Source organism: Eurytemora carolleeae, unplaced genomic scaffold, assembly GCF_000591075.1.
Source record: "Eurytemora carolleeae unplaced genomic scaffold, Eaff_2.0 scaffold133, whole genome shotgun sequence".
Lineage (NCBI taxonomy): Eukaryota > Metazoa > Arthropoda > Copepoda > Calanoida > Temoridae > Eurytemora > Eurytemora carolleeae.
In genome coordinates, this window is record NW_019396188.1 from 166,421 (window position 1) to 187,735 (window position 21,315).

General features: G+C 34.0%; 1 protein-coding gene across 1 annotated transcript in view; it reads left to right on the plus strand.

Moving 5' to 3' along the window:
• LOC111697630 (myosin heavy chain, non-muscle) overlaps nucleotides 1–21,315 on the plus strand; it is a 57,954-nt gene that overhangs the window by 23,130 nt on the left and 13,509 nt on the right. The window contains exons 8-17 of the mRNA XM_023467696.1: nucleotides 5,264–5,376; nucleotides 7,769–7,906; nucleotides 9,830–10,159; nucleotides 10,671–10,772; nucleotides 15,794–15,919; nucleotides 16,140–16,293; nucleotides 17,943–18,072; nucleotides 18,418–18,441; nucleotides 19,881–20,042; nucleotides 20,629–20,859. Coding sequence (XP_023323464.1) covers nucleotides 5,264–5,376; nucleotides 7,769–7,906; nucleotides 9,830–10,159; nucleotides 10,671–10,772; nucleotides 15,794–15,919; nucleotides 16,140–16,293; nucleotides 17,943–18,072; nucleotides 18,418–18,441; nucleotides 19,881–20,042; nucleotides 20,629–20,859 — 1,510 coding nt within the window. The remainder of the gene's footprint in view (nucleotides 1–5,263; nucleotides 5,377–7,768; nucleotides 7,907–9,829; nucleotides 10,160–10,670; nucleotides 10,773–15,793; nucleotides 15,920–16,139; nucleotides 16,294–17,942; nucleotides 18,073–18,417; nucleotides 18,442–19,880; nucleotides 20,043–20,628; nucleotides 20,860–21,315) is intronic.

The window sequence follows — 21,315 nt, forward strand, 5'->3', positions numbered from 1 at the left end:
GTACATAAAAAGGGTATAGCACGGCAGAAAGGTTCTGCTCTAATGCTAGCTCCATCTATAATGATTTCAGCTGACAGATTCCATTAGTTTTTATTGGTGTCATTTTTCTATTCTTAACGTGTATGAGATAGTAGGTTATACTGGTGGTCTCTTCTTATAACCTTTTCATATTAAAACGTTGAGGCAGGGTGCTTTTTGCACCCCTAGATACTTAATAGATGATATATCCATTTCTGTATTAATTTATATTTTGTCCATTTCTCTGTATCAAGGTGAATTTCGCTCATGTTTCTCTGTTATTTTCAATTTTTAATACAACTTTGTATCAGGGTAGATTCAACCATTTGGTATCTCTGTTTTAGGGGAGATCCCCTTTATCTCTGTATTACTTAAGATTACACCTTTATATCAATGTATCAATTTTGATGACACCCCTATATCTCTGTATCCGAATAAATTATATCCTTGTATCTGTATCAGGGTATATTACACCCCTTTATCTCTGTATAAGGTTAGATTACATCCCTTTATCTCTGTATCAGGATAGATCACACCTCTGTGTCTCTGTATCAGGTTAGATTACACCACTGCATCGTATCAGGTGAGATTAAACACCTGTATCTCTGTATCAGGGTAGATTACACCACTGCATCTTTGTATCAGGTGAGATTACACCCCTGTATCTCTGTATCAGGGTAGATTACATCCCTGTATCAGGGTAGATTAAACCCCTGAATCCCTGTATCAGGTTATATTGTATCCTTGTATCTCTGTATCAGATGATGGTTACCCCTGGATATCTGTATCAGGGTAGAATGCATCCCTGTATCTTGATAGGTTGTATCTGTGACGTATCTCTTAAGGTCGTGGTGGTAGAGTCGTAAATACTGGTTCATTCACATTCTCAGTTCTGCACATACGGGGGGAGGAGGGGGGGGGGATTCATCCAGGCCAGGTTTATTAAAATACTCATAATTTAACCAGTTGGCCGATGCACCAATCCCCTTGAAAAATATGTATTTTCTCACTTCACGTAATTGTAATATGTGTTTCATTGTATTTCCATCTTGTCCCCCCATTCTTCTTCTTTTTTATAGTGTTTCATCCTTTCCTTATTTTTCATCCTTTCTTACCAACTTTTTTTGTATTTTATTCTTACCACTTCGGAACCCCGTCTTACCATCACCCGCCCTACCCCTCTTCTTAACTAATTTTTGCCTTCTTCTATCTCGTATCAGTATCAAATAATCTTCTTGTTTGATATCTATTCATCTTGCAACTAAACTTTCACCGTGTACTTGGGTTTAAATATACCCCACCTACCCCCTTCCAACATGCATCACCTCCCTCCCCCCCACACCCAGGCAGATCCCCAGGCAAGAATCTTTTTTCTGAAGAAGAAAGAGTGCCATTGTGGTCCGATTCACAGCGGTACGCTTTAATTGATGATAGCGCCGTTTTTAAGCTTAAAACAAGCTCAATTCCAAAAAAAATCCTTTATTCATGATCACTTAATATAAGGTTCACAATCAAAATAATAAGTTTTTAAAAAGAAAAATTTATACGTCATGCATTCTTGGATCATACCAAGCTTTTAAGGGTATCGGTGTGAATTGACACGCTACTCTTTAAATCGAGAGTCACCTAAGAATACGTTTACAGTCCCTTTAAACATTATTGAAGTCCTGGCGAGACAAGGATGAATGTTTGGCTCGACATAAAAAGATTTTTTACCAAGTTGAAAATATGCAGTTTTAATTGATACTTTTATGCGCATAATATGCGCGCACAGAAATATCTTATAGGCACACACATTTTCATGTCAGGTAATGGTTAAAAATTAAAAAAAACTTGAGGGTTGTTATTTCGGTTTCACATTTAAGGAATAGAAGAAAAGAACTCTTTTTGTTCCTGACAGTTTGTTTCCTTTTAGCGCTTGGGTTTATTCACAGATTTTGTGGCAGGTTGTCGTCTGCATTTTGTTGCGGATTTTTTGGACTAAGTTACAATTTGTGGCAGATTTTAAAGAGTGAGATACTATTTGTGGCAAGTTTCATGGACTAAAAAGCCATTTTTGGCAGACTTGGATACTATTTGTGGCCGATTTTATGGTCTACGATCTACGTTTTTATGGGCTAAGATACTATGTTTGACAGATTCAATGGAGTAAAATACTTTTTGTGGCATATTTTATGGACAAATTGTTATTTTTGCTAGAATTTACGGACATAGATGGACCTATTATGGAATTTTTAAATATTTCCTTCAAATAAGAATAATACCGCTAGCATCTGTTGCGAACATAAACAAAGTATACTCCATACCTATTCTAAGTTTGTTTTTGATTGCAAAAAAAAGTTTAATATTGAGGAATAAGAGAAACACTGCATACTTAAAAAATAAAGAATTAATTTTTTAAACTAAAATTTAAATCAAGGAAAAAGGGTCATACGCTCTATATGAGAATGGAGAGACAGTCGACTTAATTTCAATTGACTCTTTATTTATTTAGTTACAAGACTAATTCACAGCGCTACCTTCAAAACCGTAGTCGTAAAAATGAGGGAAGATCTTCTGGTTGTTCATTCTCACAAATTGTAATATTAAAAGAACTCCTCAAATTATTCAACTACGCTATCAAGTGTACTGTTATGGAAGGTTTCTTGAAATTACATAGAGAGTCCTTTAGGTTATTTGATACAAATACATACAACTTAAACCACCTTCTTCAGTGCTGCAAAAACAGACTGAGGGGTGAGGCAAAAAATCTCAACAATACATTGCATCTGATATGGATGTGTTCAGTTTAGTGTATATAGAACTTGGACTTTTTTAGAGTAATAAACCAGATAAGAAATCATTATAAAACATTTTTATCTTTTTACGCCTTCATCAATCCTAAAATAGCCATTAATTTAATACGATGGGGTTCTTAACATATCCTACTATACAGCTTTGAATTGGTCAAACATTGGAGTTTCAAGGGGTTTCCTAAAATTGTTGACCCCGACCAAATGTAAGGTTAGACGTCAAAAAGAATTCAAACTTTTTGTCAGAGATGAAATTGAAATGCATTTGGTTAGATTTGTAAGATTTTTAAATGTCCAAGAGAGTAGTAAATAAGTTTTGAATTCTTTTTAAAATCAACCCTTTGAACCCTTTGAGTTAAATAACCAGGGTTTGGGTACATTAAACTAAAAGTGAACACTCAGCTTAGCAACCCCTCTGGATCCGGAATTGATTGTTTTTTACCTAGATCCGGATCTTCGAATCTACATCCTAGTTGTTCAGGAGGATACGGGGGTAGTGAAGGAGGAGGGAGGGGGGGTTAGGTTCGAGATGTTAAATCTTGATATAGAGACTTCAGCTCAATACCTAATCTAGATGAAGATGAATAATTATCATTCTAATAGTATCTCACTCAATAAACATCCCACACACATGTTAATAGTATATGTATTTTATTTACATATATAATATACAAATACAATGTATGTATACCTTCATCAACCCTATAAATGCCTCAAATATTAAGTCCTAAAATCTACTGTGTAGTGTAAGTCTTCACTTGCAACAAAATCTCGTCATTAATTCTTTTCCAATCTTCACCCCTCCCCCTTCTCTTCCCTTGTCCTCCCCCCGGCCTCATCTCCAAATCTCCCTCCTCCTTGTCTATTGTCTGTTCCTGTCCCAACTCCCACATCATTTAGCAAAAAAAAAGATATCTCGCCTCGACAGCTCAGACTTTTTTATAAACTTTAACTTCACTGTTTTACAATGTACAAAAACTATACACTCACGTTACATTGTACACTATGTACAATGTACATCAAATTTTAAGTTGACTGCGAATTTTAAAAAAAAAATTATACAATTATTTTAAAATACCGATAAAATTGTATAAAATATGTTCATTGTTTTTGTTAAATTAGTAAGTAGGTTAATCTATAAAACAGATGGTTTCCATTCAAAAACCTATCAAATCAATCTGGTACGCTGCATTAATGGTTTTATCAACATCATTTCTATCTCCTCTGTCTATTCATTTGGAAACAATTTTATTTATTTTGTTTAAATGTTCATAAGATTTGGTTGTTTGTTATTATTCAAATCTTTTTATTGATCAAAAAGTACAAAAACAGCAAAGTAAACTATATATATCTATCAAAAACACGTACATTCTGATTTTAATATTTTACATAGAGCATCATTTATTTATATAGATATCGTAAATATTTGATAAATGACACATTTTTAATTTTTTAATTTTAAAGTAAAGTAAATTCAGCTAAGTAAGCTGGCAACAGAGCTCATATGGACAAAAAAATACATTTTCACTTTTCAACTAAAGGTCGATTTGCAACAAGTAGCAAAAGGCAAAATCTAAGAAGGTTGTTTGTTGGTTTTATTTGGTTTGCATATGTTTGGTATGGTTTGGTCTAGTATTGTTGGTTTGGTTTGGTTTGGTTTGGTTTATTTTGGTTTATTTTGGTTTGGTTTGGTTTGGTAAGGTATTGAGGAAGCAGAGACACGGATGAAGCATCCTTGATCCCTTACATCGTAGGGTCACAAGTCTACCAGGGGAACTATTCTTCATCAAATTTAAAATAAATTTTTTAAATCTTGACTTTTTCAAAATAATATTTATTGTTTATTTATTTTGATTTTTTTCATTGCCCGACCCTTGTTTAAGGAATTTAAGGCTGGCCCCTCATATTCAAAATGATATACACACATTCTTTGAATTTAAACATACTCATTTAATTTTTACACCTTTTTTCTTTTTAACACATTCTTTTCTTTCATGTGATTTTTTTTAATACATTATTTACTTTCGTACACATTTTTTCTTTTAGTGTATTATGTCTTACGAACTGTTTCAAAAATACATTTAATTAACACATTTTTTTACCTTTAACACTAATATTTTTGTTTATGATAAACACACGAATATCTTTTTTAACCACACTAGCTTAACACACACTGCATCATCACCAGACACACAATGCCCTAAATTATTTATTATACATTTAATTTTCCACCCAATATTAATCATGTTAACTGTAATAAATCACATTGTTTAAGTAAGTTAGAAATTAACAAATACTTCTTGTTTTAAATAATTACTTTAAATATTTTTTATTTAATTTCATTCCTTTCTTTGAATCAAACAACTAAACTTTAACTTTTTTGAGGTCACTTTGTTTTACGTTCACAGTATTTTTTATTGAAAAAAAATCATATTAATGAGTTGTATTTATAGCTGACTTTATCCTGGAGGATCCTAAGAACTACGCCTTCATGACCGCCGGCGGAGTCAAGGTGCCCGGGATAGATGACCCAGAAGAATTCCAGTCTACTCTCGCCTCTATGAAGGTACTTATTGATTTTACTTTTTAATGTGGATCCTCGAATATAATATTAATTATGAGGAATTTGTTGAACTAGGTTCGACTGATTTTACTACTTTTGTATCCTTATGGTTAGTTCCAAGCTTTCTCATGCATTTGCATATCACAAGCTGTATCACGTGATTGGAACCGATTATAAATTTTCCGTATTCTAAATATTTTAACTATATTTGTGCAATTGTCAAAAATAACCGAATATTTTAATTTTGATAAATAATAAATATTGAGAACTTGAATTCTAGACCATTTTAGATCCAAGTTAATTTTTGTTGTCAACGATATTTCTTTTGCATAGCTTAGACGAAACTCCTTGTCTAGAATGTTAATTATATTAATATAAAGTTATGGGATGAGCAAAAGGAAACTCAGTCAAAAAGTTTTTTATCCAGATTTGGTAGTTGCATGCGGTCTAGTTCTTTAAATACACATCTATTAGCCTTAAACACACTGACATTAGGTTTCAAGCCTAACCAGGCAGCATATACGTTTAACAGCTTGCTAACAAAACCTTGATTTTAGCACTAGCGAGAAAAAGCTTGAGTTACCATTTTCTTATATATTTTTTTTTTTGCAGATTATTTTTTTTAAATAATAGATTTTCAATAGAAAATCTTAAATATGACATTCTCTCCTGGCAAACATTTTAAATTTCGACCGGCCTCAAACCTTCCCTAATCCCTGGGGTTATGTGAATTGGCATTGATGCAAACAAACAGACTTGGTAAAAATAAATAGATACCTGGTCATCATTTGGGTAAATAAAAGTATCAACGGAAGGATTCAGTCTTCCTTATTTGATTAATGACCAATGAGTAAATATACATTTTCGGGGTTTCCAAGCTGAATCCTTTAGCAACACCTTCATTCTTGGCCACATCCTTCATTAACTTGTTAATTACAATCATTAGATATCCTTCATATCCTTGACCAATCCACTCATTAAATTGGCCACATCCTTAATTAACTTGTTAAATACAATCATTAGATTTTCCTTTTCCTTCATATCTTTGACCAATCCACTCATTAAATTGGCAATTCCATCATTAACTTGACAAAACACTCATTAAACTTACCAATCCATTCATTAGCTTGACCAATCCGCTAATTAAAGTGGTCAATTCCTTCGTAAGGTTGAACAATTTACTTACTAGAAATGCCAATTACTTCGTTAGCCTGCCCAATTCACTCATTTGCTTGACCAATCTTCTCATTAAATTGGCCAATTCCTTTATTAGATTGACTAATCTGCACATAAATTGGCTGTTTCCTTTTTTTTATTTTGAGTAATCCATTTTAATTTATCAAATCCCATTTTAAACATTATCCGAGTATATATATAGCAAAAAAATATATAAACATTATCCGAGTATATATATAGCAAAAATATATATAAACATTATCCGAGTATATATATAGCAAAAATAGTTTTACTTTTATTTAAAAGAACCTGTGTATTTAGTTTATTACAAAAAAATTTAATTGATATTTTGGTGTAAAACTTGACGCAACCTCAAATAAAAATATATTTCAAATTCTCTCTTACTGCTAAACTCTTATAGGTTATTTTAACATATTTTGAACTGTTCTAAAGGTTTGCACATAATGTTTTTGAAGGGTGAAGCTATTAAGCAGCCCCCCTCCCCTTCCTAATTGTTCATTTTCTTCAAATCATTTTGGAAGTTGTATAATGCAAAAACTTACTATCCACTTTTACCAAGTGACTAAACTCGAATATTTCTTATATTTTTTCAACCTGATGGTGTTCTTTCAAACTTAGATAAATCAAATTCTGTTCCATCTTTCGATTTTAAGAAGATTAGTGGAAGAAAATTAAATGATAATTATATTTTTCATGCTTTTGATGTTTAAGAAACTTTAGGGGAAGAAAGTTCAAGAAAATTTTAATTCTTTTCCCTCATTTAACTTTCAAGAAATTTCAAGAAAATATTTTAGAAAATTCAAACTGAATTGAATTTTTTCCTTTTTTCCTCTGGTATTCGAGGATACCATATTTTTTCTTTCTCCTTCCTCTCTCCTTTCACACTTTTTTATTCCCTGTTAGGTCAACCTTTGTGGGAAAGGACCTGGAAGTTGTGATATATTCCCCTTTGTATTTCCAGTGTCAGAATTTAGTAAATTTGAGCCGCTTCTCAAATCCGTAAAAAACCGGCTTAAATTGAGCGCCGGATTAAATCTTGAAAAATGTAATACAATTTTAAGTGAAACCAACCATATTTGAGCCGCGGCTCAAATTCTTTAAATTCGGCCTCAGTTCATTCATGGTTTTAACGTGTATTCCTGTATTGATGTTTCTTGTAAATCTGTAAACGAAAATTATTAAATGTTTTGTCTTGAAGGTGATGGGTATGTCGGACGATGACTTGACCTCCGTGTTCCGTGTGATCTCCGCCGCCCTGCTCTTCGGCAACATGGAGTTCAAGCAGGAGAGGAATACAGATCAAGCAACTCTACCAGATAACACTGTAGCACAAAAGGTAAATCATTGGTTTAAGAGACTCTTACGGAATTTCAATTAACCCTTGACTTGCATGTTAGATTCACAATGGTACCTTTTAGCGCCTTGTTCGATCAAGAATGAATAAGATATCCATGTTATTCTCTTTGAAAATTGATTATTTTCGAATGATGATTTTTCTACATAAACAAAGGAAGAAATTGTCAAAATTTAGCACTTTAAAAAAAACGACAATATCTTCCATATTGTTGGTCAGATAAAGGCTTATATGGTACCGTTATGAATCGCAAACACTTTGAAGAGATGAAAATAAAAAAATGTATTCGTGGATGGTTTTTGAATGACATTAGTTGCAGTTATTTTGAAAGACTTAGATAAGTGTATTTGAAATGTTAGTGTATTTGAAATGTTAAGTGTAGATTGCTAAAGCCCCAATTGAATGGATAGTTTTCAATTTACATGTAAACGTAATTTAACAACACGACCCTCCGACAACTTGAATGGATCTTTGAATTCAGAATTTTTCACCAATACAGGGAGCCTCAAAAATAAAAACGATTTTTAGAAAATATTTTCCCAGTCTTTTTTTTAAAGCGCAAAATTGATTTTCCACTTTTTGCGAATTTTTAAGAAATCGATACTTTCCATCCTAACCTGATAGGGTGGGAGGGGGTTAAAGAAGGTTTACCTAGTCCTGATTTTCATATAAAAGCCCATGTTTCTTTGGGACTCCGTTAGAATAAATATGGCCGAATCTTGATAACAAACATTAAATCGTAAAACATTTATCTCACTTCCATTCATTGAAACTATGCACAGTGCACACGCACAAAAAATCCCGGTCTTTTTTTCTTAAGGTTGTAGAGATTTTAAGAATATATTTTTGTTTGACAAGCGGCCCCAACCCTCTCATCCAAGGTTGACAATCTTTTTTGATAAATTTTTTTGATCATTCACTCATAGAGAATCTCTATCCATATTTTAGTAAATCTATGTGGTTTAAGAAAACATTCCTCCCCTCCCGTTTTTGTTTCAAAGATATTTTTTGTTATAAGTGTATTATTATGCAAATTATTTTAACTTTAGCTAGAGATCTGGTGATGTATTTACAAATATTTAAGAATTTAAATAATACACCTCGCTATGCATTATTTTAGCACCTAATCCTTCCCCCCTCCTCCTTCCCACCCCCTCCTTCCCACACACCTTTTAACTAAATATTTGAGAATTGAATCTCATTTTTGACTCCTAAGATTTTCTGCGTATCTCTAATTGTGTTACGCACAAAAATGAGGATTCAGAGAAGCACTTGGGAATGTTTTCTAATTTTCTCAAATTTTGCTTTTATTATCTTTAAATGAAAATAGAAATAACAAGAAACAGCAAATGAACGCTTTTATCTACTTGTGTGAACGGAAACCAATGTTGTATGATTCTTAGTTGTTTTGAGTTTATGTTGTACATAGATTAGAGAATTTGATAGTTTTTTGTTTTTGTACATTGTACAGGTACAGAGTGCCTCATATCATATTGCCAAATATGTACATTGTACAAAAGAATACTAGAAAGAGCCCTGTATTTAATTATGAATGTATTAATTACAATGTCGTAAAATCCCTCAATCTTAAAAGTTTATATATTTTCATTCAAAAACCCCAATATAGAGCTATGCTCGATCAAATATGATGAGGGACACCCTGTACTTTATTGTATATAGACCTGTTCTGAACAATGCATTATTGTATAGGTAAGATAAGGCAGAGCAGATAAGGCATTCATATTAAGCTGCATTTAAATTGAAGCTGCATATAAATATATACTTTATTCACTTCACTCACTACCCAGTCACCATGAAACTGTAGAATACGAAGACGACAATTGGAATATGATTTAGATTCGTTCACTGAACATTTCCACTGATATTAATTCAATTTTGTTTAAGGTTGCACATTTGCTTGGCATCCAAGTCACTGACCTGACCAAGGCGTTCCTGAAACCCAGGATCAAGGTGGGCCGCGACTATGTCACCAAGGCTCAGACTAAGGAGCAGGTCGAATTCGCCATCGAAGCGATTGCCAAGGCCACCTACGAGCGATTGTTCAAATGGATCGTGACGAGGATTAACCGTTCGCTGGATCGTACCAAGAGGCAGGGGGCAAGTTTTATCGGTATTCTCGATATTGCTGGGTTCGAGATCTTCGAGATGAACAGCTTCGAGCAGCTCTGCATCAACTACACAAATGAGAAGCTGCAGCAGCTTTTCAACCACACTGTAAGCAGTATTTTTTATTTCATTACCAATTTGAATGCTGATAGTTAAATTGATTTTGAAGATTTTAGGTGGAGAAGTAATTGACAAAATTTTTATCCTCAATGATTTTTTTACCCGAAAATTATTCATTCAGCTAAATAAAGTTAATGTGTATTGCTGTTTTAATGCCACGTTGTATTACGTACCCATTATTTATTATGAAGTAGTTAACAGACTGTTATTAATTAGCAATCTATTAATCCACTGATTATTGGACTAATTAGTTCGTAGTTTGATGAATTGACCTTTTAGTGAGACTCCATAAATAGATGTTCAAATTAGTGCTAATAAGCCGCAATAGTTTGGCTCCATTGTTCTGGATCCTATTCGTAAATATTTGCAATCTGATGTTGTGAATCTCTAACTGAAGACTATTCATTATTCATGGTTTGAAATATTAGTAATTCTGGACTGTTTTCTACATTTTTTAACTTTTTAACTTTTAACTTTTTACACTTTTTTACATTTTTAGATGTTCATACTTGAGCAAGAAGAGTATCAGAGGGAAGGAATCGAGTGGAAGTTCATCGATTTCGGACTTGATCTGCAGCCAACTATTGATTTGATCGAGAAGGTAAGATTTTAATGAAAATGTTTTTTTTTTGGCTTTTATGCAATCCATGTTGGATGATGAGTGTCCTTTTTTTAATGATTTTTAGTTCAATTATTTGATTTGATAATTTGGTTTGATTCTCACAGGTTGTATTGTATTGTAATGTATTGTATTGTATTGTATTGTATTGTATTGTATTGTATTGTATTGTATTGTATTGTATTGTATTGTATTGTATTGTATTGTATTGATACCATAATCACGCATTAGCACAAACACACTACTAAAACACACACTACCATAATCACGCATTAGCACAAACACACTACTACAAACACACACTAGCACAAACACACACTACCATAATCACGCATTAGCACAAACACACTAGCTCAAACACACACTACCATAATCACGCATTAGAACAAACCCACTACTACAAACACACACTAGCTTAAACACACTACCATAATCACTCATTAGCACAAACACACTACTACAAACACACACTAGCACAAACACACACTAGTACAAACATACACTAGCACAAACATACACTAGAAAATTGAACGCTAGCACAAACACATCAGCACAACACACACTAAAAAAACGCACTCCACACATCAGACAAAACTCACGCTTGTACAAGCACACACAAGAAAAAAGGCACGCTAGCACAGATACATGCTTCAGGTGTTTTGGGTGTGTGGGGGGGCTGAAAAGAGTTGGTCGGATTTAAGTAAGTAACTTAATATGTATTTTAAGTTTTTATTTATTATATTCGGATAAATCTTCCCTTAAAGGCCAGAACCTATTAATTAAACGAGGGGATTTAACCCTNGCATTGTAGTACGGTACGCTACAGTACGTTAAGGTACAGGATTGGACAGTGTTGAACATTAAGTTTTGAATTTTAAACCTTTAAAATTCTGAAGGGGATGAGCAAAAAATGGCAAAAAAATATACCGAGTCCTGATCTTAAGCATCTCACTCAAGTAGAGATGTTTGGAAACTAATATAATTATAAAACATTTTATTATAACTATAACACTTTCTTAGAACTGGGATAAACTCTACAATCTACATTCCTCAGATGCTTGAAAACTTATTTTCTCATAAAATTTTGTTAGTATGTGAGTCAAAATATCGATCTAGAATAACATTTGAGTCGTGACAATCAGGCCAAAGATTTGATAGATGAAGGCTTTCAGATTAGACGATATCTGGCCTTCGGCATGAAGACCAATCCACCATCCCCGACTTTCAGGCAGTAACTGCACAGATGTAAAGAATATCCAAATTAGTTAAACAATGTAGAATACAAGAAGATATATGTTTGTCAACTTTTAATCTACAAAATCCGAACATCAAGAATAAAATGAGTTTAAGGGATTGTAGGCGTTATTTAAAGGTACCCTCCGTTTATAGAATGGCACGTCTAATTCACAACGGTAGCCTGAGATGCCTTGGCCGATCAAGAATTCATTATTGGATATTCAGCATGGTCATCTCAGAAACAATAGAGTTACTTGATCAGATGATAGGATATCGTTGTCACTCTGGTATTTTCGCTTCATAAAATGGAGGTTGATTGAAACTAGGGGGCTGTCTAAATGGAGGTTGATTGAAACTAGGGGGCTGTCTAAATGGAGGTTGATTGAAACTAGGGGGCTGTCTAAATGGAGGTTGATTTGAAACTAGGGGGCTGTCTAAATGGAGGTTGATTGAAACTAGGGGGCTGTCTAAATGGAGGTTGATTGAAACTAGGGGGCTGTCTAAATGGAGGTTGATTGAAACTAGGGGGCTGTCTAAATGGAGGTTGATTGAAACTAGGGGGCTGTCTAAAAGGGGGTTGAGAACAACAAAAGAAGCAAATACATATCTATCTATCTATCTATCTATATAAAGTTGTAATCTCTGTTTGTCTGTTTGTTTGTCCGATCATAACTCCGGAACCCCTGAACTTATTTGCCCCAAATTTTGGTTGGGTAATTTGGGAGATCCACGGGAATGTTCTTAGTTTGGTTTTGAGATTAGTTAGTCGACTTTTATCGGGAAAAATAGCTAAAATCGTTATTTACTACAAGGGGCGGGTAATCGTTGGGACTAACTATGACTCCTCTGGGCTTCGCTGGATTCACAAGCTAGTTTGTGATAAGTTAAAATCTCGTATCCTACAACATGTAACTATTTGGTTGCACTTAGGCTATGGCCTTGCCCCTAGGCTTGAATATGCCCATATTACATATTGCAACAAGTATTCCGTAGCCATGCAACATTCATGCAGTACACATTCTACCTCCCCCCCCCTTCTCCTGAGCCTTGCATAATAGCTGCTAAATTACTTCTCGTTGATGCAGCATTTAAGAAAAATCTTTAATTTAAAGGTACATTTTTTATTGCAGTATAAACCTTATCACATGCGTACGAACAAAGTAAGTTAATTACTTCAAATAAAATATGCAAATTCTGAAAGCTAGCTATCCATTTTTAGGGTTTTATTTGAATTTGGGAAATAAATGAAGTTTCCAGGAAAAGTAATAAGAAACTTTTCTTAAATCCCTTTTCCCGGGGGGAGGCGGGGGGCGGGTATAATCAATGTTTATAAGACCCTGATACATCCTTTATTTGATATTATGATTTGTATAATATGGAACAGAATTTGATTCCCGAATATGGGGGTTTCAAGGTATCAATAGTGTTTATTCATCCTTATTAAGGTATCTCACATAAACCAACGATTCGCATCGTTCAATTTCATCATTGGTTTGTGAACAGGTGTAGAAAAAAAATGGAAACGCTTTGAACCGCAGGGCTTTTTTGTGATCACAATATTACATTCTATTACATACAACTGCCTGGTCTTTTAGCGGAGATATTGAGAATTTTGTCCAGAATTATATTCATCAAGTAAAATATAAAATTGTCTAAGAATATATTTTTTAATTATTGTGATGAAAAGTAGCTTGGGCTCATTTTGGAAAGCTCTAAAGTAATGATACCTTTTGATACTCCATGTATCAAATTTTAAAACCAGAGATGTATTCTGATGTTTTCTCTAGGTTTCCATAATTTTTGGGGACACCCTGTAGAATGGGTTTGGTTTGGATGAACCCCGATCCTTATGACCTTCGTGCATCCTCTAGCTGCTTAACTCATCTATCCATTATCTATCTATCTCAGGGTCTTTCTCATACATACAAACTCCGGTTTTTGCCTGTAATTTAGCAATGGAAGCATGACCATGCTTGTGAGCTATGAAATGCCTGCATGCCTCAACGTTGTGAAAATCATGGTAACGATGTAACGCCGTGCAACGTGTCTTGCTCTTACCAAGATGGTCAAATTTAACGGAGAAAATATATTGAAACTTGAACCAGATTTAATGAGTAGTAATGCGTAGTTGAACCGCATAGAAGTGGTTCAACTACTACTCCTTATTACTAAGTCTAAATAGGGACAGAGAGGATTAAATATTAAATATTTATAATCCGGAACCTCGGAAATGCGGGAAAAGAATGTTCCCAACTCTATGTTTTAGAAAATGCGGGAAAGGATGTTTCTGACGACGCTGTACATATTGTTCAACAAGACAAATGATGAATCTTATCGGATGCTGAAGGCCATAGACAAACATTGGATTCATATAAATCTGAACATTTTACGTCCGGGGGGGGGGTAGTTAGTCGACTNTAGTAAGGGCTCATACGGAGATTAAAGAGATGATACAGCAAGAAAAGGTTTAGGCTAGAGAGGAGGAATGTTATTAAAAAAGACTACATACATAGAATGATTTGTAAAAGCTGAATTGACGTGGGTTTCTTGCAATATTTGGGAGGAGTCAATACACTAGAGAGTTACTCAGCAAAATATCTTGAAGCCTGATTATAGTCGATGCACCGAATATGGAAGATCCTCATCAAAACACAGAAACAACATATGATAAAGAAAAGCAAGAATTCTCTTGATTGGGAATAGAATTAATGTAGTGTTGATTGTTCATTGGTTCGTATGTTCAGTATGTTCAGTGTTCTACTGTGAAGTGTGAAGAGGCAAATGTTCAGTGTTCAGTGTTTAGCGCTTAGTGTTCAACGTTTACTGCTCGCCGTTAACTTTTCAATGTTCAGTGTAATATGTTCAGAGTTCACTTTTCAGTGTTCAGTATTTAGTGTTAAATGTTCAGTGTTCAGTTTTTTCCTCTCAGACTTCACTGTTCAGTTTTTAAGTTTAAGATGTTCAGTGTTCCTCCTACTGAGCGTACACTGTACAATGCATGAAGTAAGGTTAATGTGGGTGGAGCGAATTCAAACCATTACTTGACATTTATTAACCATGCAAAGAAGAGAATTCTTATGTTTATTGTCATCCCCTCCCCCCTCAACCATGCACACAAACCTTAATACTTCATCCACAATCATAGAAATTGTATATTGAAGACATTGTAAATTGATCCCGTTTATAAACATAAAAACAGGTCTAACGTTTTTAGTTCCATTCTGCCCTCGTTTTCCTTGTTTGTATAATATACCTAACCTTTACCCAACCAAGTCATCGATTATCAGACTGCCTGATATACTCCTCCCCTTCTCCCCCCCCGACCCCTCCAATACTCTCATATGGTGTGTGTGTTATCAGGGGGGGGGGTTTCATAAAAATATGATTTTTTAGTTGTAAAGCCCCTGAACAGTGATGGTCCTTTATAAATCTTATATGGATATGCTTCGGTATTTTTAAGGAAAGAGGGATTCACGCTCTTGGCGTGAAAACAGTCCTCCAATCCAAACATGGAAATATTTTTATTTTAGATATAACCGTCCTTATCTTTCATGGCTAAAGGATGCTTAAATCTTGAAATAGATTTAGGACGATATAACATTTTTGATATATTTGATTATGATGTGATGTGATGTGATGTGATGTGATGTGATGTGATGTGATGTGATGTGATGTGATGTGATGTGAAAGTTTTCACTTTAAAAAATTAATGTTGTTAATGATAATTTTAGAATGTTATTTCAATTTGTTGATGAATTGTATTCTAGCCTATGGGTATCATGGCTCTGGTCGATGAGGAATGCTGGTTCCCGAAGGCCACCGACAAGTCCTTCGTGGAGAAGCTAATGTCTTCCCACTCTCAGCATCCTAAGTTCAGCAAAACTGACTTCAAGGTTAGTAAAATGAAATTTTGTTATTTCATACGAACCTCCTTAAAAAAGGACCATGACTGATTCACAATAGTACCTTTTGTAACTTATCTTATGGCGTCCGAGGTTCCCTCCCTCGTTATAGTCCAATATTAACTAATTTCTCTAATTCTTATTGAAACAATCTGTATTTCTAAAACAGAATTTTCACGAACACTCCCTTTAAAAGGATAATTTTGTTTAGAACAAGGCCGATTTCTGCATCGTCCACTACGCCGGGAACGTGAACTACTCTGCGGAGAAGTGGTTAATGAAGAACATGGATCCCCTCAACGAGAATATTGTTCAGTATCTTCAGGCCAGTCAGGATCCATTCGTCTGCCATATCTGGAAAGATGGTAAGTATCTTGTTTTATTTAAGACTAGCTAAGTGCCCGGTGTTGCCCGTAGAATTTTTTAAAATCGAATATATGAGCGAAGAGCTTTATTATTTAGAATGTCACATCACATTATTAATGTGCTTGGTTCGAATTCGGTTCATTTTTTTGCCAATATTTTCTATATCCGGCGGATCTGGATTTCCGAATCTGTTTCTTTTGTTTGGGGACTCAAACTTTCAGAAGGAGTCTTGTTTTTAATAAAATCTCTTTGATTATTTGTATAAAAAAATATCTGCATTTTTAGTTTTTTTCAGCTACGGATTTTAAGCTCGACAAGCTACTGTACAAGCTGTACTAAAAAATTCTAAAATACAATTGTTTAATATCACTATTTTTCTGCAAGCACCTCCATATGGGGGGAATAGTATAAAACCCCCCTGGTTTGAAGGAGGTAAGTTAATCTGCATCCTGTGATTTGACCCTTAAGCAGTTTATTTTGTCACCCTGTAGCATTAAAATTTGTCGCACTTTAAAGGACTTGTGTTGTAATGTGTAGGGATTATACATATTTATTATTATTTTCTTTGATTTTAGTTCTCTTGTTTTTTTTTCTTATCTACATTCCCCTTTCTCCTTGGTTTTACAAATCCTTTCTCTTACAGGCCTTATAGCGTGGGAAGAGTAACATTTAACCTGTTAATTTTCATCAAGGACCCCCCCCCCTCCACCTCACAACATTTCCTTATTCAAGTCTCCTCCCTTTGTTTCCACATGATTCACGACTTTGAAATCCACGACAGCATCAAGATTTACGATCCGCCATATTGTCAAGTTTGGAACATTTTCTAGTATTATGATTTCAAACAGTTTTATCGAGTTTTTTTTTTTAGCTCTCGTAATTTAATCCTGTAGTTTCGTGGAATTTAAAAACTAGAATTTCCAGGGGTGTAAATGAATATAAAAAACATTCATATTTCCTAAAATCGCTAAATTTGATAAAATACTTCGGTTTTTTAATCGTTTTTTGTTCAGTTTGCCTTATTTTTCCCCAACTTCAGAGATATGTTTTGTTCTTTGTGCATTAAACACATAAAATTAAAAAACTTTGTAACAAAAAATAGACATTTTTAATGTTCTTTGAAATAACAAAAATATCTAGGACATGTATTGCATATTGTAGATTGTTTACTGCTTAGTCTGGTTATTCTTTTTTCACACTTAATTATAAAATTTATGTTCTCAGCCGTTTACAGTAAATTTAGTTTTTTTGTATGAAAGGGACTGAGACACACTATTATTAACCTTTGATAATGTACTGAAATTAAATCGTGGATGTCTATAGCAGATGGCACTCTTTAAAGGGACTGTAAGCGTTATTCTTTTATTAACCTGCTATAGTTTATAAAGCGGCATGTCCCATTCACTACGACACCCTTTAAACCTTTATCTGGGAAAGGTATTTTAAAACATGTTCAAATTTTACTTTTTCCTATGCCTGCTTATATCCGAAAGTCACCAACAATACAAAAAAAGAAAAAATTAGCTGGAAAACAAGATTTTTCATTCATCCTTATGCAGAACATGTTACACTCAATAATTAGAGGGTCACTTGAAAATACGTCTACAATTCGTTTTTCTTTTTTACTTTGAATTGTTTTTCTTTACAGCTGAGATAGTGGGTATGGCCCAGCAGGCTATGACGGATACCCAGTTTGGTCGTGTAACGAGGAAAGGGATGTTCAGAACGGTTTCCCAGCTCTACAAGGAACAGCTGTCCAAGCTTATGGTTACTCTCAGGTAAATTATAACTCCCACCCTCCCCCTCTTCTCGTCAACATTTTGAATTCAGAAAAAATGGTTCTGACACTGAAGGAGGGGTGCGTGCCAGTAGAACTCAAATTTTACAGTTTTTATCTCTGTTTCTTTTCACCCTATATTTTGTTTCCTCAGTGACTGGGGGATCTTCAAAATACAGGACCCCGTGCACATTAAAATAAAAAGACATTGCTATTGGTTTCCATTTTTAACTTCTAATTATTGCACCAAATAAATAGATTTAATAATATTTATATTCTAGGAACACCAATCCTAACTTATTATTATTGCACCAAATAAATAGATTTAATAATATTTATATTCTAGGAACACCAATCCTAACTTCTTATTATTGCACCAAATAAATAGATTTAATAATATTTATATTCTAGGAACACCAATCCTAACTTACTTTTAACGCAGATCTATTTACATATATTTCCTTTGTCTGTCTGTTTGTCCGTGTATTTCCTATGGGTTCAATTTCATGTTTCGATTCAAGTCCAGTTTCTGTTGCGTTTGTTTACAAACAACTAATTTTCAATTGTACAGCTACCGAAAATGAGTTCATTGCATATTACGGAATTTGGTGTATTTTGATTAAAAAATTCTCTGATGTCCTTACCTTAACTTGCGGATATCTATCCAGTTGTCATTATCCGCAATTGATACATTTTCATCTTAAAATTATCTACAGACTTTTACGTTTTCTTTAACAGTCTCTTTACTTTACTAATACTTATTCAATTAGATTTTATTTACCCAATACACATCCTCTTCGTTGTTTTTGTTTTTAGTTTTCATTTGTACATTGTTACTTGACTCCTTAGTTTTAAGTGTTTCTGTTGTATTGTAGCTACTAAGTTATTGTATTTTTTTTGTCATGCACCAACCTTAATTTAATTTGATATATCAAATTTGTTTTTTATGAACTGGTCAAAATTTGAGACCCCCCCCCCCCTTAAAATTTTCAGCTTTATTTGAACCTAAGTCTGAATAAGATAAAAGGTTTGTTCTGAATGTTAATAATCTCACGTGGGTTGGGGGTATAGGCCTTAGTTTAAGGGGTGAATATATTATTCATCATTCTAAAACTAGAATTTAAAACTAAAAATTGTTATTACATTTATTATGATGTTTGTAATTATTAATTTATTTATATTTTTTCAGCCCTGTTCCTTTTGACACTTAACATGATCCATGCAAAATGGGATAATTTAATCTCGTGTCATTTTTCAAGCCCCCGCATTTTTCCTCATGCGGTGTGGCCTGGACACCCTGAGTTCCGGGTGGGTGGGGGGGGGGGGGGGTTAAAATTTAATTGAATGCAAAGATATTTTAATTGTTGCATATTTCTCATTCCATTTTTTTATAATGATTAATGTGTGAAAATATCTTATTATATTTTGCTGACTATAAAATTAGTTGACTCGGTGATATTTGAACCTAAATCAATTATTAAGAATTAAATCATTTTAAATGGGTTTAAAAACATTTACGACATGTTGAATAGATTTAAGTTCTTTATTTCCAAGATCAAGAAGTATTTATTATTTAAACAATTAAGATTTATCTTACAATAAAAAAAACTTTTTTAGAGGGTAAAATTTAATTCTGTTGTGCTTATCTGACATGATACGATTTACGAATTATCGTTTCAAATCACTAATGCTGCAGCGCCCGCCTTCTCGTCTATCCTAGCCGCAGCGCTCGTTCCCGAATTTGTAAGCTTATTCTGGAACTACGCAACTTATATCTACTTTTTTCTTCTCTTGGAGAAATTTACGAACAGAAATGGTGCTATCACATTCATATCAAAAAGTTGAACAATCCCTTGAATGTTTTTCTGTTCAGGTGTTGGATCAGTTGAAATGCAACGGAGTGCTTGAGGGTATTAGGATCTGCAGACAGGGGTTTCCTAACAGGGTTCCTTTCCAGGAGTTCAGACAAAGGTAGTTTTTTAATAAATACATACAGGGTTACATTTTATGCAGGATTGTATACTTACTTGAAAAAGTCATTCCAAACCCACGTTTTAATAAAAGTGAGGTGTGTTTGCGCGGAGCGCGAGAGTTCTTTAGGTTTTTTCGCTGAATTGGGGTAAATAAATGATTTTTGGGTAAAAAGTATTTAAAAGGGTGATAAAACGTGTCTTTCAAAACTTTCATTTTTTCCCAGATCTTTCAATAAGAGACTTAATTACCGACCTTAAACTCTGTATATATGACAATGCAAAGATTAATTTTTGTCTTTAAAATTTTCTTCTTATTGGGTTTTAACGATTATCAAATAAGATGCGGGGAACAATGAATGTCGTCTTTTATGTCTCTTTTTTTCAAGAAAAAAAGTCTTGAATTGTTTATTCATGTTTTAATTTTAGTTCACGAATGTAAATCAGATTTTTCAAACCTTTTTTTTGTGACCTAAAAAATTGTGCTTGCATTGTTTAGTTATGGAAAACTTATTCTTTTTATAATTGATTGTTTCCACCAAATTCTAACAACCGCTAAAAAGAAAGATTAAAATATTTTCTCCTAGGTATGAGCTGTTGACCCCTAACGTGATCCCTAAGGGGTTCATGGACGGAAAGAAAGCTTGTGAGAAGATGTTGGACTCCCTGGAGCTGGAACCTGGACTCTTCAGGATTGGTCAGTCCAAGATATTTTTCCGAGCTGGAGTTCTAGCTCAGCTGGAGGAGGAGAGGGATGTTAGGATAACTGATCTTGTTGTCAAGTTCCAGGCTTACTGCAGAGGTCTTCTAGCTAGAAGGTTAGTGTCTATCCATCTATTATTTATACATCTATTTATTCATAATCTATCTATCCATCTATCTATTCATTTATCTATCTATCCTTCTATCTTTTCATTTATTTATCCAAGGGTGGGCCATAAGAGAATTTACTTATTTAACAAAAAAGAATTCTGGAATTAACAATGAACTCGGTTCCGGTGGGTAAAAACTGGTTTAGCAGAGTGTTTACAAACAATCTAATTAGGCTAATGTCGAAACAATATCTACAGTTTCGACATGAGAGGAGGTGGGGGAAACAGGCCATGCAAAGAGGTCAGTTAGACGGGGGGGGGGAGGGGGGGTCCTAATTTTAACGCAACTCTATTTACATATATTTCCTTTGTCTGTCTGTTTGTCCGTGTATTTCCTATGGGTTCAATTTCATGTTTCGATTCAAGTCCAGTTTCTGTTGCGTTTGTTTACAAACAACTAAT